Here is a 17331-nt window from a genome sequence, read left to right as displayed (position 1 = left end):
TTCCTCTGGTTTCTTAATTCCAGTTCCAGATTTTTCTTACGTTTTGCTGTCAGCCACAGAGCAAGAGAAGCATGACCACAGAAGGCAGTTGGGCTTCAGCCCCACCTCCAGACGAGAGCCACTGAGGGCCACAAAACAGACGAGCTCTTCTGGAGGTGAAACAGTGGGTGGTAGAGAAGTTGAGTATGGGAGAAATATAGACAAATCTGAACTCGATTTTCGTGACGGAGTGAAAAAGAAACTGAAAGACAGTGAGTTACAGACACTGCAACTTTTAGAGGAAGAGGGGAAAGGAACCAAGGACACAACTGAACTAGAGGGATATCCTAAGGAGCGAGGAATCCCCATAACCACCCTCTATTTTCTGCTACTGTCGCATTTCGGAAGGGGAGGGGGTCTCCAGATGTGTTCCCCATCCCCCCTTCAGAGGACTCCCTGTACTCTGTAATTTTGCCAGGCTAAATTGGCTCTCTCAAAAGAGCCTGTGGCAACACAGCCTTGGGCAGAAGAATATCCTGTATACAGACCTATGTTAGTCTAGTCTGTTCCTGTCTGACCACAGCGAGGAAAAGATGAGGCTTTGATTTTTTCCCGTTCTCTTTTAATATATTATTAAAATGACTATTGAGAGTAAATAAGTCACAACTGCGGCATGTAAAGTAAAATTAGTGAGACGGTCACATTTGTCATCACACTGTATAAAATAAATGAACAAAATAAGAAAAGTCAGAATTGTTAGATGTAGTCACAAGAAATAGTCAAATTTGTGAGACACCATGTGAGATATGAAGTCACAATAAAGAGACCCATAGTCAACTGTGTTAACTAAATAAAGCTGCAATTATGAGGGGAAAAATTGCAGTTCACAAATTTGAAAAATATAACCGCAACTGTGAGACACAAAGTGGCAATTACGAGAAATGAAGTACAATTTGTGAGAAAGATTCAGACTGTGAAATAAAATCGGAAGAATTCGAAATATTCATAATTGTGAGAAGTTACAACTATACGAAAATCTAATCTGTAAGTCATATTGTAAATTATAGTCACAATGATGAGATATAACTTCTACAAGAATTAGTCAAATATGTTGTGACAATCACATTGTGAAATATAAAGTCACAATAATGTGAAAGTCACACTGAGACAAGAAATATGTCACAATTATGAGAAAATCATAATTGTGAAATAAAGTTGCAATTATGAGAAATGAAGCTGCAGTTTTGACATATAAAGTTGCAATTAGGAAACATAAAATCACAATTACATTTTACTTTTTACTCTGAGGTAGAAACATGCTTCATTATAGCTTTGATGGGAATTAAATATATTATCCATTGCAGTTATAATAAAATACATTAACTCTCATTGCATATGCAAAACTGTTCCCTGGAATGAAAAGTCATTATGTAATTAACATAATCAGCTGGGTCTTTGATCCTCAGTAGAGAGGGAGCCTGGGAAAACAATGCTGGATATCTGAGTTGGGGACCTCAAGGTAAGCTGACGACATGTCCCTGCAAACACTGACACCCACCTGACATGTTTATTCAGAGCCTGAGGGGTGAGACAAAGCTAAGAGTGGGTACACATATGTCTCTGCAGGGCTCACTGCCTAAGAATATGCCTTCCACATGTGAAGAATAAGTTATACATGCTCTAGTGCAAAGGTTAGGAGTCAAAACACAACCCAAGAGTGCAGATACAGTACAGTTTAAAAAGTTCTGGAAACTCTTGCCCGTCTTACCCCAAAGGCTCTGTACCTTTGCAACGTAATGTGTTCCCGCTCAGACTTTCTTGTTTGATCAAGAAGTTGGCAGTAATTCAGACCAACATCTGAGTCGCAAATAACACTCTGAAAGGATTTGACCAAAGCTAGACGAGTGCGCCAGATATAAATCAGACATTAACCTGACTTGCCTACCACTGCTGGTCATTTTCTCAATGAAGGGAATGACAGAGACACACTAAACTGGATATATAGCAATGTTCCTTCCATCATGACGTCAGTTTGCAGTTTGTTTCTATAATTCAACTGAGATAGGACTCTCTTTGGTTGTTAAATCTAGTACACTTCAAGGGGTCACTGAACAGAGCAGTTGGCTGACATCTCTACAACATCCACAGTTCTGTTCACAGCAGGCCCTCAGGAGAAAGACAGAGAGAGTGAAAGATAGAGAGAGTGCCTGGAGAGCAGGAGGAGTTCTGGCATGTCAGAGAACTCCTGCTAAAACATCAGCTGCGGAGAGGAATGCAGAAAAAAAAATCATCTGGGGTAATTCACAATGTCAAGTTAAATGACAACAGACTTTAAAATGATACCTGACGGTTCTCCAACCACAGGCACAGAGTTATATCACTAAGCACTAAAATATGTCTAAATTGTGGATTTTCAGCCCTTTTAGGCCAAGGACCCCTTATTGAATGCAAGAAAAAAGAGCTGGATCCCCCATTACATATTGTATTTCATTTTACTTCATAAACTTGATTCTATGAGTTACAATGAAACATTTATGAGAAACTTTACCTTATTAGCTTAGAAGTAAACTTAATACTGCATAATTAATTTTTGCACAAGAGATCAAATAATAATCAGTGGTGACTGAGATACTAATTAGGGTTTGTTTTATTTGTTCATATTTAAATAAAACAAATACACGAAATATATTTAGCCTAGACGTCTTTCGCAATAACAGGGTAGGCGCCGGGGTGAAAAGAGTAAGCGCCCACTATTATCGGTGAACAATTGCTTGACTATAATGTATTTTACAAATGCTTCAAAACTATTCAAAGCATCTAGCAATTTGAAAAAAATGAAAGGATCTGGTTTGACAGGACCAAAGCTAACACGCCCTTAAGTCTCTACACACTAACTGCTGATTTAGTTATTTTGTGCGTGTGTGAATGTGCGCTCACGTAAGAAGACACCTCAATGAACTCTCTATTCTCTCTATTTATGTCCATCATGAGAAGATTTAAAACCCAAGCCAAAGGTATGACAACAGCAGCCATACTTAACCTTTACTGAGCAATACATGACAAAATTACGTAACACATGGGAGTGATCGTCATACATTGTCCTGTGCCGAACAGATAAAGAATGTGTGTGAAAACTAAGCATATGTGAAAATTACAGAGTGGTTGAATTTATATCAGGTGATGGATTAGTCTTCTAGATTCACACAGACTGGAAAAAACCGACTGATTAAAAGCTTTAACCTTTATTTCGGTGGCAGGCTGGGTTAAATCATGTGGCTGCTATGATGAATCAAACTCCATGATCATAGAGTTAAACTTCTATTTCTGTATCACACCCAGAGAGTGTCATAATTTCTTCATTCTTTACAGTCATCTTAATTGTAGCTCACAGATGTTGACAGTTAAGATGAGAGTAACAGTTAGAGCCATATCACTACTATCTTTATCGTTGGCCTAGTCATTCTGAAGATTACACAACCTCTCTTCTTACTGTCCTTCTCTTTCTTTTTCTCTATTTCTTTTTCTCTATTTCTCTTTTTCTGTCAGGACCACTATCGTCAAAAATGATTGACAATTAGCATACAGTTTGGATTGGTGGTATGGTTCTGTTCTGGTCAAGAACTCCCTGCGCATAAATGCAGTCTAGCATGGATGAGAGCAGGGAGAGCAGGGAGAGCAGCGATAACCCCCCCCAGGGTAAACAGAACAGAACCAACATGAATGTATTGCAGATATCGTTAAAGTTCAATAATGTTCTGTACACATTTTAGAATTAGTCTGATTCAAAGGAGAATCAGAAGGCTGAATCCTGACTGACAGAGGAGGAGTTGGGGATGGAGGAGGGTAATTAGCTATTGAGCAATGTGAAAACTGCTGATAATACTGAGGGACCTTATAAATGAATGCTTAGATAGGTGTCGTATTCCCATAGGTTGATGGGGATCAGCTGAGAGTCAGCTGATGCGAGCTTGACTAACGTGACCTGCCAGAACTAATGCTACGCTAGATTTTATGTGGACAGCTTCCATCAGAAGCATCAACTACATCTGAGAGAAAATTCTGGAGGAATGTGCTGCCTTTCCTCCACTCCTCCCCTCCAGATGCTCCTCACCTCCCCCTACTCCAAACCCTCAACATTCACCCCAGACTCTTGGTAGAAGTTGTCTGTCTCTACTAATCAAAGACCATAATTTGTTATTTCAGTCACAATAAAAAGAACATGGTTGTCATCTAGAACTCCCTGCCTTCTAGGATACACATGAAATGCATCATGTTTTGCTTCAGATATAACATACGGTGTCTATGCCGCTTAACCCTTCAGGCTCAGAGTGTTCTAGATGTACCAGCAAAGCAAAAACGACTTTTAGGACGGGTGGGACCTGCCAAACCTGTAGATATCATCTCCAATCTTCTTCTAGTGTTCAGACACGCTATGTGCTTCTAAAGAATGGTCTTGCATCTGACTCATCATCTTCTCTTCAGAATACTGAAGATGGAGGGAAAGCATCAAACCACCCTTGCTATTCAGGTTTCTGTTTTCTCCTCACATGTGGGAAGTGACTGAACAGGTAAAAGATGTCAGACTGGTAGATGACTTTGTATTTTACAAATTTTCGTCTCTGAATTCTTCGCATACATTCACTGACAATATTGTAGTATGACATCCTCTGCGTCAGTGATTAAGCAACACGAACAGGCAGAATGTTGGTATGATGCATAAACGAAAGAGAGGCATTTAATTGATTTCATATTTCTGTATATTTCTGTAGCTTATCACAAATATTGCTTGATGTGAGCCGAGTTCAAATGCCATTCATATAATCAGCAGATGCACGTTAATCATTTTTTGTTAGAATCTTATTTCCATATTAATAAATGTCTTCTCTATTTTAGTGCGAAAGAGAAAGATCACAGTATCCTGTTTATTAGATTATCACGGTGAATCATTCTCTCTGTCACCAAAGCCATTCTCAGTTTACGAAATTGGGCAAAAAACAGCAGTATAATAACAACGATATAAATCCAAGGAAAGAGACAGAATCACAACAACAGCTCCATTTGTGTGAAGGATGCACCAAAGAAATACAGCAGATATATAATATAAAGTCATTTAAATAAGCCTGAGGTTTTTCTGCGCTGTTGTGGTTTACAGATCCTCTCTGTGATCTTAGCTTTAACACACAGTAGAGTGAGACACGCTGACTTCCACCCTTTAGCGCAAGCCATGCAATTATGCTAAAGCCGTGATTTAAACGGCCAGACGTGCACACACACATACGTTCTTCTATCACTGTAGGGACTTTCCATTGCCTTCTATAGTTCTTATTCTGAGATAGTAATATTTTCTCTCCCCTATTCCTAAAGGCCCCACAAATCTATTAGCATTTTTACCTTATCATTAAAGCATTATTTAGCATGCACAGTAGAGGAACAGTTTGCACAAAAATTTAAATTCTGTCATAATTTACTCCTCTAATCTTTGTGTCATTCTAAACCCATATGATTTCCTTTATTTCATGGAACACAAAATGAAAATTAAGCTTCTAAGTGTCAAAAAGGATGCAAAAGCACAACAAAAGTAGCTTAAATGTGGCCCCATTACAAAGCAAACTATATACCAAATCTTCTAAAGTCATACAATAGCTTTGTGTGAGACATAACCTTTAGACAATAAACCTTTAAGTCACTGAAAACTTTGACAATTCTTTGGAGTCAGACCTTTTCAATTAATTGGTTAATCCAGTTATGAATCATCACTGGAGGGAACAATGAATAATGACTTAAATGTCTGTCTGTTCATTGCACAAGAAGACTTGTCATGTAGTGCATGAGTATAGGCCTATATGAACCACTTTTATGATACTCAACTTTCTTCAGACTCTATTCACTGCACTGTTAGAAAGTCATTCTGATTTGCAGTGACATAAAGCTAGGTAAGTAATGACAAATTTTAATTTTTGGGTAAACTGTCAATGCAGTCTGTTTTCCTTTTGTACACGATTTCAGGTGTTACTATCCTTATGGGGATATTTGGTCCCCCACACACAAATACAAATTCACACCGTGGAGGAATTCCAGTTTATAAATATATCTCAATGCAACAGTGCTGGATTGACCCGCTAACATTTATAAATATAATGGCAGAATGAATGAACAAAAACACACAGGAGGTCAGAAACCAGTGTGTGTAACCCAGGAGCAGCTTCCTCTCTGAGGGCACAAGGCAGTCATTCACTGAGCCTTCAAGGGCCAGTGTCTCTCATACACACATACAAACACACACACATATGCCAAGGGGTAGAGTGGGGGACCATGGAGGGTCTGGAGTGGTCTCCTTTACAGACGTCCATTCACACACGCACACAGGAGCACAGTGGCATGCATACGCTCATGCACACATACACAGACAGCTATCAGGAGCCGTGAATGAGCCTCCTTCACTCACAAGCCTCTCTCTCTTTTCTCTATCGTCACTCTCCCCTTAGTCAGGTCCTTACAGAGCTAACCTTTATTTGGGTAGCAGTCTGAGAGATGTGGGTTCAATCATGTGGCTGCTATGATGAATCAAACTCCATGATCATAGAGTTGAACGTCTGTGGCCTCTATTACTGAATCACACCCAGAGAGTGTCATAATTTCTCCATTCTGTACCGTCATCTTAATTGTAGCTCACAGATGCTGAGAGTTAAGATGAGAGTAACAGTTAGAGCTGTATCACTGCTATCTTTATCGTTGGCCCAGTCATTCTGAAGATTATGCAACCTCTCTTCTTACTTTCTTTCTCTTTCTTTTTCTCTATTTCTCTTTTTTTATGTGGACAGGTTTCATCAGAAGCATCCAGTATATCTGAGAAAAAATTCTGGAGGAATGTGCTGCCTTTCTTCCACTCCTCCCCTCCAGATGCTCCTCACCTCCCCCTACTCCAAACCCTCAACATTCACCTCCAGACTCTTGGTAGAAGTTGTCTGTCTCTCCTAATCAAAGACAATAATTTATTATTTCAGTCACAATAAAAAGAACATGGCTGTCAACTAGAACTCCCTGTCTTCTAGGATACACATGTAATGCATTAAATGCATCATGTTTTGCTTCAGATATTACATATGGTGTCTATGCCTTCAGGCTCAGAGTGTACTAGATGAAACAGCAGAGCAGAAACAACCTTTAGGACGGGTGGGACCTGCCAAACCTGTAGATATCATCTCCAGTCTTCTTCAGTAGTGTCATATATGCTATATGCTTCTAAGGAATGGTCTTGCATCTGACTCATCTTCTTCACTTTAGAATAGATTGAGGAAAAGCATCCGACCACCCTTGATATTCAGGTTTCTGTTTTTTCCTCACATGTGGGAAGTGACTGAACAGATAAAAGATGTTAGACTGGTAGTAGATGACTTTGTACCATCATGCAACAAATGACCTTTTAGAATTTTTTGCATACATTTCACTGACAATATCGTAGTATGACGTCACTGATTAAGCAACGCAAACAGTCAAAATGTTGGTATAATGCATAAATGAGAGAGAGGAATTTCATTGAATTTATATTACTGCATATTTCTGTAGCTTATCGCAGATATTGCTTTGTGTGAGCTGAGATCAAATGCCATTCATATAATCAGCAGATGCACGTTAATTGTTTTTTGTAAGACTCTTATTTCTATATTAATAAATGTCTTCTCTTTATTAGTGCGAAAGAGACGGATCACAGTATCCTGTTTATGAGATTAACACGGTGAATCTCTTTCACCAAAGCCATTCTCAGTTTAGGAAATTGGGCAAAAAACAGCAGTATAACAACAATATCAATCCAAAGAAAGAGACAGAATCACAACAACAGCTCCCTTTGTATAAAGGATGCACTAAAGAAATACAGCAGATATATAATATAAAGTCATTTAAATAAGCCTGAGGTTTTTCTGCGCTGTTGTGGTTCACAGATCCTCTCTGTGATCTTAGCTTTAACACACAGTAGAGTGAGACACGCTGATTTCCACCCTTTAGCGCAAGCCATGCAATTACGCTATTGTCGTGATTTAAGCGGCCAGACGGGCACACACATATAGGGACTTTCCATTGCCTTCTATAGTTTTTATTCTGAGATAGTAATATTTTTATGATACTTTTATGGTACTCGGTTGTGCTTTTTGAAATCTGAAAGCTTCAGACCCCATCCATTGCACTGTTATAATGTCATTCTGATTAGCAGTGACATAAAGCTAGGTAAATGATGGCTAAACTATATCAAGCTGTTTTCCTTACGTACGTGATTTCAGGTGTTACTGTCAGATTATAAATATATCTCAATTCAACAGTGCTGGAGCGACCCACTAACATTTATAAATATAATGGCAGAATGAATGAACAAAAACACACAGGAGGTCAGAAACCAGTGTGTGTAACCCAGGAGCAGCTTCCTCTCTGAGGGCACAAGGCAGTCATTCACTGAGCCTTCAAGGGCCAGTGTCTCTCATACACACATACAAACACACACACATATGCCAAGGGGTAGAGTGGGGGACCATGGAGGGTCTGGAGTGGTCTCCTTTACAGACGTCCATTCACACACGCACACAGGAGCACAGTGGCATGCATACGCTCATGCACACATACACAGACAGCTATCAGGAGCCGTGAATGAGCCTCCTTCACTCACAAGCCTCTCTCTCTTTTCTCTATCGTCACTCTCCCCTTAGTCAGGTCCTTACAGAGCAAACTGGAGCACAGCTGTTACTCAATGAGGGACATCTGGATTGAATACTACCCATTAAATACCCTCAGCAACCAACAGACCAGCAGAAAAAAAAAATAGACAGAGAGGCACTAAAGCAAAATCTTCATAAGAAACCCTAACACTCTTCCTTATAAGATAAGAAAGGATTTCATTAGAGATACACAGCCAGACAGTGACTAAAATTATCTATCTATCTAGCTGATCTAATATCTATTATCATTTCTATTACCTTTTTTTTTATTTCAGCATCAAGATTCTAAGTTCAATTTACATGTATAAGGAAAGGTGTATATTTTGGGTCCTGGCCACCATTAATTGAAAGTTTTTCACCAATATTAATCAAATACACAAGTTAATTTTAAAAGGTCCTGCGGTGTGACAAATGTATTTTTACTACAATTAATATGAGGATACAAAATGCATATACAATCATAAATATATAATCAAATAAGAAGGTGAAAATACTACTTAAAGGGATATTTCACAAAAAAAAAAAAAATTTTGTCATCAAACATTTTGTCCTCTTTTGTGTTCTGCAGAAGAATGTCAGCCATACAGGTTTGGAATGAGGTGAGGGAGAGTAAATTATGAGACAATTTTTGGGGTGAATTTTCCATTAAAAATAGTTTTAGATGAATTATAGCATGTCAAACCGCAGGACACTGCTACAGTTTTATCTATATTTATCTACTTTTGTTTATCTATCTGACAACTGCATCTTCATTAAGGAGGTATGATATATATTTAGTTATAAAGTTGATAATTTATAGTCTATCAACCACTTTGTACTGTAGAAAATAGCATTTAGGCTTAGGTAGCTCATAAGAGGCTACAGAATACGTCTCCTGTCTGTCTGTCCATCCACACAAGACCTTAAGATGCTGCTGCTACCTCCCTGTTAAAATAAAGGTCAAAACTGTTCCATCTCGTCTGAGCCACATAATAGTGACATTTGTGATGTCTCTTTCTGTCTCTCTGTGATGGGATTAAAAGAACCTGATCATGAATGTGTGTCAGTAGAAGCATTAGCCACAGGAGTGTCTGAATTACTGTTGAACCTGCAGAAGTGTCCTGGGCTCCTAATGGATCATATGCACATGGAACACCATGCTAGAGTCAAGTGAAATGCATTAACAACCAAACATTACTTTTCTACTGACCTAATTAAAGGAATATGTTATGCAAAAATGAAAATAAAGTCTTCATTTACCCACTCGCATCACTTCAAACCTGTATGACTTACTTTCTTCCGTGGAACACTTTAGGAATAATGCACTGGTCGCTCTTTTCCATGGACTGAATGAAGTCTGTATTCGTTTTTGAGACCACTTTTAATAATAGTATACTTTTTTTCCCCACACATTTTGATTTTAGAGCTCAACCGCTCCAATAGTCATTTACTTTTTAAAGGGGTCATATGATACGATTTCAAGTTTTCCTTTCTCTTTGCAGTGTTACAAGCTGTTCGTGAATAGATAAGATCCCTGAAGTTGCAAAGACTAAAGTCTCAAACCCAAAGAGATATTCTTTATAAAAGTTAAGACTGGTCCACGCCCTCCTAAAACGCATCGTTCAAACACGCCCCCACATGTCTACGTCACGATGTGGGAAGATTTGCATAACACCGCCCAAATGTTCACGCAAAGAAAGAACATTACTGCAGCCACCATGTTGTGAAGACGCTGTATGTTTCGTTGCAAACGCGAAAATACTTTGTTTGGCCTTCCAAAAGAGGACACGACTAGAAATCAGTGGTTAAGTTGTATTTACAACACTGTTCCAGAACAGTTCAACCCAAATATTCAGATGTGTGCAGTGCATTTTATGGAGGACTGTTTCCTGATCCTGGAAGAGTAGACTACAATGCCGGCTGTTCTGACTCACAGACTGTAAGTATGTTTTCATATTTAAAGGATTTGCCACTGACGTTTCAAACGTGAGTTTTGAGCAATAAGAGTAGCACTTGTTGTTTGTCATTTCTCCGATCACAAATGCAGACATGGTTTTATGTTTATGCGGCGCGATGCAACGCAACGTGTAAAAAGACAGTATAAGTCATTATAATCCGTAATTATGTCCCCACTGGATGCTACAAATGCCTCGTTTGTAATGGGTTTTATTGGTTTTGTCTCGTCGCTCCGGCCGGACAGGGCATCAGAGTATGGTAGGGGTGTAACATTTCCGTCTCATGCTTGAGGTATTTGGCCAATCACAACGCACTGGATAGCTGGCCAATCACAGCACACCTCGCTTTTCAGACCGATGAGCTTTGTAAAAATCGACGCATTTCAGAAAGGCGGGCATAGAGGAAAAACAATAATGTACAGTATGTGGAAAATAATGTGTTTTTTTAACCTTAAACCGCATAAACACATTTCATTAGACAAAATACACAAAGTAATGTTCTTTTTAGCAACATCATATGACCCCTTTAATATATTAAGCTGGGATATTCTCAAAGCAATTCACCTTCAATTTTCCATGGAAAAATAACATTTTGGTTTGGAACAACATGATGGGGTACTTTTTTATTTATTTAAATTTTTTTTTTTTTTTTTTTGCATGTCACAGTTTTGTTGTGCACTTTGTTTGCCCCAAGTAAACTCATATACACCTTTTATCCAACAGTAGCCTAATATAACATTATCTGTCAATATCACCTAATATGAGGTAGTGTTTTGTTGGCATGATTTGATTATTCAGATACTTTCAGAATAAACAACAAACACAACGTGACGGTAGCCTATACGGAATTGGTTCCCCACTAAATTAGTTTTCTTACTCTCCTACTTTCTGTGCCAGGCAAACTCGTCGATTGTGTTTCTGGCCTCCAAACAGAAAGCAAATATACCACGAAGTCCAATAACTTGAGCATCTTGCTTCGCCGGCTGTGGCCGGACACGAGAAACAGGATGAAGCGATCCGTGGGCGTGGTTTGGAATTGTTGTATGGGCGTGGTTTGGTTAAACAGGATGATTATGGCGTGTGGGCGTGGTTTGAATAAATAACATTAACGAAGACCTCCCCCCGTTCCCCAAAGGTCCGGTTCAAGTTGGAAAGTGCCCCTATCTGTGTGCAGCTGGGCAAACTTCACAGCTTGAGAACTCCTGCCCTTGTTTATGTTTAATTTGCAGCACAACATCCCAGACATGTGTGACAAATAAACACACAAATAAACTGAACAAACACCTTCATATATACATACATAGGCTATATATAAAGCATATACATATGTAATAAAAGCATAAGCATATATTTATCCTATCTAGTAATAATAACAAAACGAACTTTATAAGAAATTATTATTTACATTTCATAATATGAGCACAGGAAAAAGTATTACTAAATTCTTAAGACATTCGCAACTTAAGACAGATTCTGCACATTTTCCCTCTCTGCTACTGTTCATAATGATGGAAGATGCGGAGGTTTGACATACCACATTGGATAAGAAATCGCTCTCATTCAGATCCTCTAGGTCCAACAGGTTGGAATTGGGAAAAAGTTTGTCCGAAGCGAAGTTGTCCAATATGGTGTCCATATCGGCTGTGAATTTAAAAAAAAATTAAAAAAAAAAGGCTAGGAAAACAATAACAATATCTCAAAGGTTGCAAAACTGTTGAAATCCAATTCAAAAATCGCAACCAGTAATATGTGAGACTTAAGCGACGTGCGCTCGTCTGCACTGTCAAGTCGCCTTCATGCACTGAGCATCTATAGTCTGCCCATTTACACTTCTCTGGAAGTGTCGGATAAATTGGACGTGATTAAAGCGGAGTGGCCGTGCGTGTTTCTTCCAAATCTGTCTCATTCATCTGCGTTGAGTCTCTAAGGGGTAACTAGACTGATACATATTTAATGTTGTCTCCGCCCCACTCTCGCTCTTTGCGCCCAATGGTAACACCCACCTTTCACTTCATTTAAAGCGACAGCGCATTGATTTCCGAGCGCTTCAGCCATTGACGCACAAGAAAGACTGAATCCATTACAGTAACAGACTTGGCTGCCTATTAGGCAAGCCTGAATTCCACTTTTAAAAGTAATAGTACAATGTTTTCATGACCTCAGAATACCTAGAAATCCTTCCTGATGGAACAGAAACTCATTTAGTCAAGTTGAATTCATGCAAGAGATTATAATTAATCTCAAATACACTCCAAGTTCATCACAAAGTGCAAAAATGCGAACTTGAATTTACAATACAAGAGGAAACATGTAAATACATCGAATAACGTCATAGGTCTTGATGTATTTGTTAAATTCTTTGCTCCACAGGTGCAATAACAGTCTCAAATGTGAACTGTCTCAATGATCTCATCTTTATGTCATACATAACCAAAGATGACATTCAGGTGTTGACATTAAAACCAAATCATATAATAGCAGATAAATATACATATGTGATAATGCTGTTTTGGAGGAGTGCTGTAAGCCCCCACATAGAGAGTGTGATGTCTTCTGTTAGTGATGTCTTCTGGATTATAAAGTACAGAGGGGTTGTTTATGAAATTTGAACCATTAAAAGGCAGTGGACCAAGCATCAATTTAACCTTTAAAGCGTGCATTCTTCACGCAACCTATTTTTCATAATTTTGAATGACAAATGATCTCTGTCTGATTGGATAACTTTCCAGTTATGTAATTGCAGTAAATCAATTCACTATAGGGGGATAAGACACACACATGAGTGGAAGAAGATTCAGTGTCTGATTACATAGATTGATTCCACTGAATCATTTCACTAATTTTCCTCCTCGCTCTCCTCTTTTAGATTATTTGCTCTTGTCTGTGGAGTGCTAAGAGTCAGTTCAAGTGATGAAAAATCATTTCAGATCAAGTGTGCAGGGTTCACACAAGAGTTTATAAGGATGCAACCTAATACTCAGAAATTCTTTCCTCATTGGCAGAGTTTCCTCACCAGTAACTTTACCTCAGGTACTGTTACAGCTCTCTTTCCTGCTTTTTCTGTCTTTCTCTTTCATTCAAGGTGCCCTAGTTTTATAGAAACCTGCTCTTCAATAATGGAATTTCTATTTGCAGTGAAAGGTGTCATTTTTCAATTCACACATTACATATGATTACAAAATGATTTTGTGTTATGTAACTCCAAGCAGAGTCCAGTTGTTTTTCAGCCCAGTGAATGTGGAAATATCTATACCTGTTATGAATTACTCAAGGCTGTTATGGTTGATGTTTATGTACCAAGGTGATGTTAGCTCAAGGATATAATGGTGATAGGGTTGTCTCAGCAAGTCTCTAGTTTACAGGTTTCCCTTACCTGGGATTGTACCTGTGTCATTTTCATTGCAGTCCAAGGGCAATGGTTAAGCCCTGGACCACAAAACCAGTCATAAGGGTCAATTTTTTGAAATTGAGATTTATACATCATCTGAAAGCTGAATAATTAAGCTTTCTACTGATGTATGGTTTATTATGATAGGGCAATATTTGAATGAGATACAACTATCTGAAAATCTGGAATCTGAGGGTGCAAAAAATCTAAATATTGAGAAAATCGACTTTAAAGTTGTCCAAATGAAATCCTTAGCAATGCATATTACTAATCAAAAATTAAGTTTTGATATATTTATGGTAGGAAATTTCCAAAATTTCTTCATGGAACATGATCTTTACTTAATATCCTAATGATTTGTGGCATAAAATAAAAATCGATAATTTTGACCTATACAATATATTGTTGTCTTTTGCTACAAATATTCCCGTGCTACTTACGTAACCTCCTTTTTTGAAGGTTTTGTGGTCCAGGGTCACATATTATGGGTTGTATTATCAAAACACATATATATTTATACTTTAGAAATCGGGATGTGTGACAGAGTCAGCTAATTAATGAATCTTTTAAAAGGTAATTAAATTTAGAAAGTAAACACTAAAGAGTCATCAAATGACGTGATGAGAAAGACAGACATTAATGTTACTGACGCTGATGATCAGCAAGAATCTTGGTCCATGTGTGACTAATATCCTTACTGATACCGGACACACATCAATACTGTTTTACTTGTTTTCTTCATTCATCTTCAAGAGAAATTTACTCTATATAAATAATTCACACAGAAATATCAGTGAAAGAGTCCCATGTGTGATCAATGACCAATAACCTACCACACTGTAGTCCTCTAAAACGTGCATGTGATGCAGGTGAAGCTGTGATATTCTGAACTGCATCCTCCTTATTTCCACAGATTAAAAATCTCTCTGACGTCAATCAGCCTGTAAACACTGGAGAGCTCTCTCTCTCTTTGTAGTTGTCGTGGTAACCCTCACACCTGATCAGCTCTCCTGTCCGTATGGTTTTTATGGTCATGTGAAGCTTCCGTCCTCCCCCTGCGCAATAAACACACACACACACATCTCATAAACAGTATGTGGAACGTGACATGCTGGAAAAACACCATAAAGTAAAGCAACCATGAGGTTTCACTTTATTTACTGCCTTGTGTCTCCACATGGTCTGCAAATTCCAACCCCCCATCCATATCCCCACACACACCTCTCCGATCAGCAACTTTTCAGTCACGCTGTGATGTTCGCTGTATACAATACTGTTAAATATAGTATTACAATCTCAAAAGTGTCATATAAACCAGCTCGAATGACAATTCTAGGGAAACCACGGAAATGACATCACGGTATCAGAGAGTAAAATGACCCTTTGGGTTAAGTATATGGTTAAATACAATGACGATGGTGAAATCCCCTTGTGTTTAACTAAAGTTTTGAATAGATTATGTCACTTTTCAACTCTCAAAAGATTTACTTGTTTTCCATTTTCACTAGTTTCAAAGTGTGTAATTTTTTAAGGTAAAAATACTTTCTCCTAACTCAAGGCTTAAAGGGATAGTTCACCCAAAAAGTAAATTCTGTCATTAATTACTCACCCTCATGTCATTCCAAACCCTTAAGACCTTCATTCATCTTTGGAACACAAATTAAGATATTTTTGATTAAATCCAAGAGCTTTCTGACCCTGCATAGACAGCAAGGGAACTACCATGTTCAAGACCCAGAAAGGTAGTAAGGACATTGTTAAAATAGTCCATGTGACATCAGTGGTTCAACCGTAATTTTATGAAGCTACGAGAATAATTTTTGTGTGGAAAGAAAACAAAAATAACAACTTTATTCAACAATTCTTCTCTTCCATGTCAGTCTTCAACTGGGTCACCTAAATACCCAAATATTGTTCCAAAACTATAAGATTTTCTTCTTTGGAATACAAAACCAGATATTTTGAAAAATGTCAATGCAATGAGAGTCATTGGTGTCCAGTGTTATTTTGGACTCATTTATCTTTGATTGTATGGAAAAAAAGAGTTGAAACATTCTTCAAAAGATCTATAACTCAGATCTATAATAAAGGCATGAGGTTGGGTAGAGATGATATTTTCACTCAGCTAGTGGCAGACAAGGGAAGTGTTTGAAAAATCTGCTTGGGAAACCTGTTTGAAAAGTCATAATTTTTGACATTCTGTTTAGTGTCAAAAATGGTGCCAAAAATATACACACTTCACCATTATTGAAGGTTCGATGGAGTTTCGCTATTCTGTTTTCATAAGGGTGATAATGGCATTACAATTGTGTGACGGAAATACCTGTGAATAAGAAAAAGAATGAGGAAGAGAAATTCAGAACGAGTTGTTGAAAAAGCTTAATTTTCACTTCTCAGAAAGCAATATCTATGATTTAGGGTACAATAGTCCACAACAGATTGTTTTTATGAGCACTATACTTGCTTATAACACACCCACTAAAACAAATTACAACATCACTGTACTGGTTTAGCTTATCAGGTCAATTTGAGGAGTTTGTGATGTCTGCAGTGCTACTGGGGGACACCGGTGAATGTGGGAACTGGAAATAAAGGTGAACAGTCAATGTATAATCCACTCAGGCTTTCTTTTCTCTTAATTAACCAATTAGATGTCTGACTAATATGCTTACTGCGCTGCTAAAGCTAATGTAGCCAAGGTGTAAGGTTATGGTTGTGCGCTGTTTGCAGGTCTGTGAGGGGTGTGTTGATGAGAGTACAATACAGCTGACAGTGGCATAAGTGTGTGACATCTCTGCTCTCGGTTCCCACAGCTTCATCTTATTCATTCATTATCTCCACTTCCTCCGTTCTTCATATTCTTCACTAATCATGCACAGCCATTTATGCTCACGCGCATTGCTATCCAGAGGGCACGGGTGACACTGCAACGCACACCGCAAAGTGAAGGAAGCAGAGATGATCATCCCTCTTTCAAAAAGCACCGTTGAGCCTTCGCTCCATAATTACAGACTACAGTGCACACTTTGAGTGGGATGTGATTATAGCATTACTCTCTGTGTCTCCGTGTGTGTATGTTATGGTTGAGGGCCAGAACTCTTTGCACCTGTGTCACCCTAAACACAGCATAGTCACTCAGTTATGTAGATAAACACTAGAATAATCAAGATCTCCTGTCAGGTGAGAGGTTAACCCCCACAGGACTCAAATGAGGTTTTCCAAATCTTCCTAGGGTGGACACCATGCAAAAGTATTATAGGAACACCACATCAAGCTCATCTTGGACTCCAGACTAAAGCAAAGTGAGGCAGGTAAATACACAAGC

The 17331-nt window shown here is 38.4% G+C and overlaps 1 protein-coding gene across 1 annotated transcript in view; it reads right to left on the bottom strand.

The window, feature by feature from the left end:
• LOC107656175 (cyclic AMP-responsive element-binding protein 3-like protein 1) overlaps positions 1–12512 on the bottom strand; it is a 34225-nt gene extending 21713 nt beyond the window's left edge. The window contains 1 exon segment of the mRNA XM_016443913.1: positions 12153–12512. Within this exon segment, the coding sequence (XP_016299399.1) occupies positions 12153–12254 (102 nt within the window). The 5' untranslated portion in view covers positions 12255–12512.
• Positions 12513–17331: the final 4819 nt, after the last annotated feature.

The sequence above is a fragment of the Sinocyclocheilus anshuiensis genome, unplaced genomic scaffold (assembly GCF_001515605.1).
Source record: "Sinocyclocheilus anshuiensis isolate Anshui unplaced genomic scaffold, SAMN03320099.WGS_v1.1 scaffold1429, whole genome shotgun sequence".
In the NCBI taxonomy this organism is placed as follows: domain Eukaryota; kingdom Metazoa; phylum Chordata; class Actinopteri; order Cypriniformes; family Cyprinidae; genus Sinocyclocheilus; species Sinocyclocheilus anshuiensis.
This window is presented reverse-complemented; position numbering and strand designations above follow the sequence as displayed.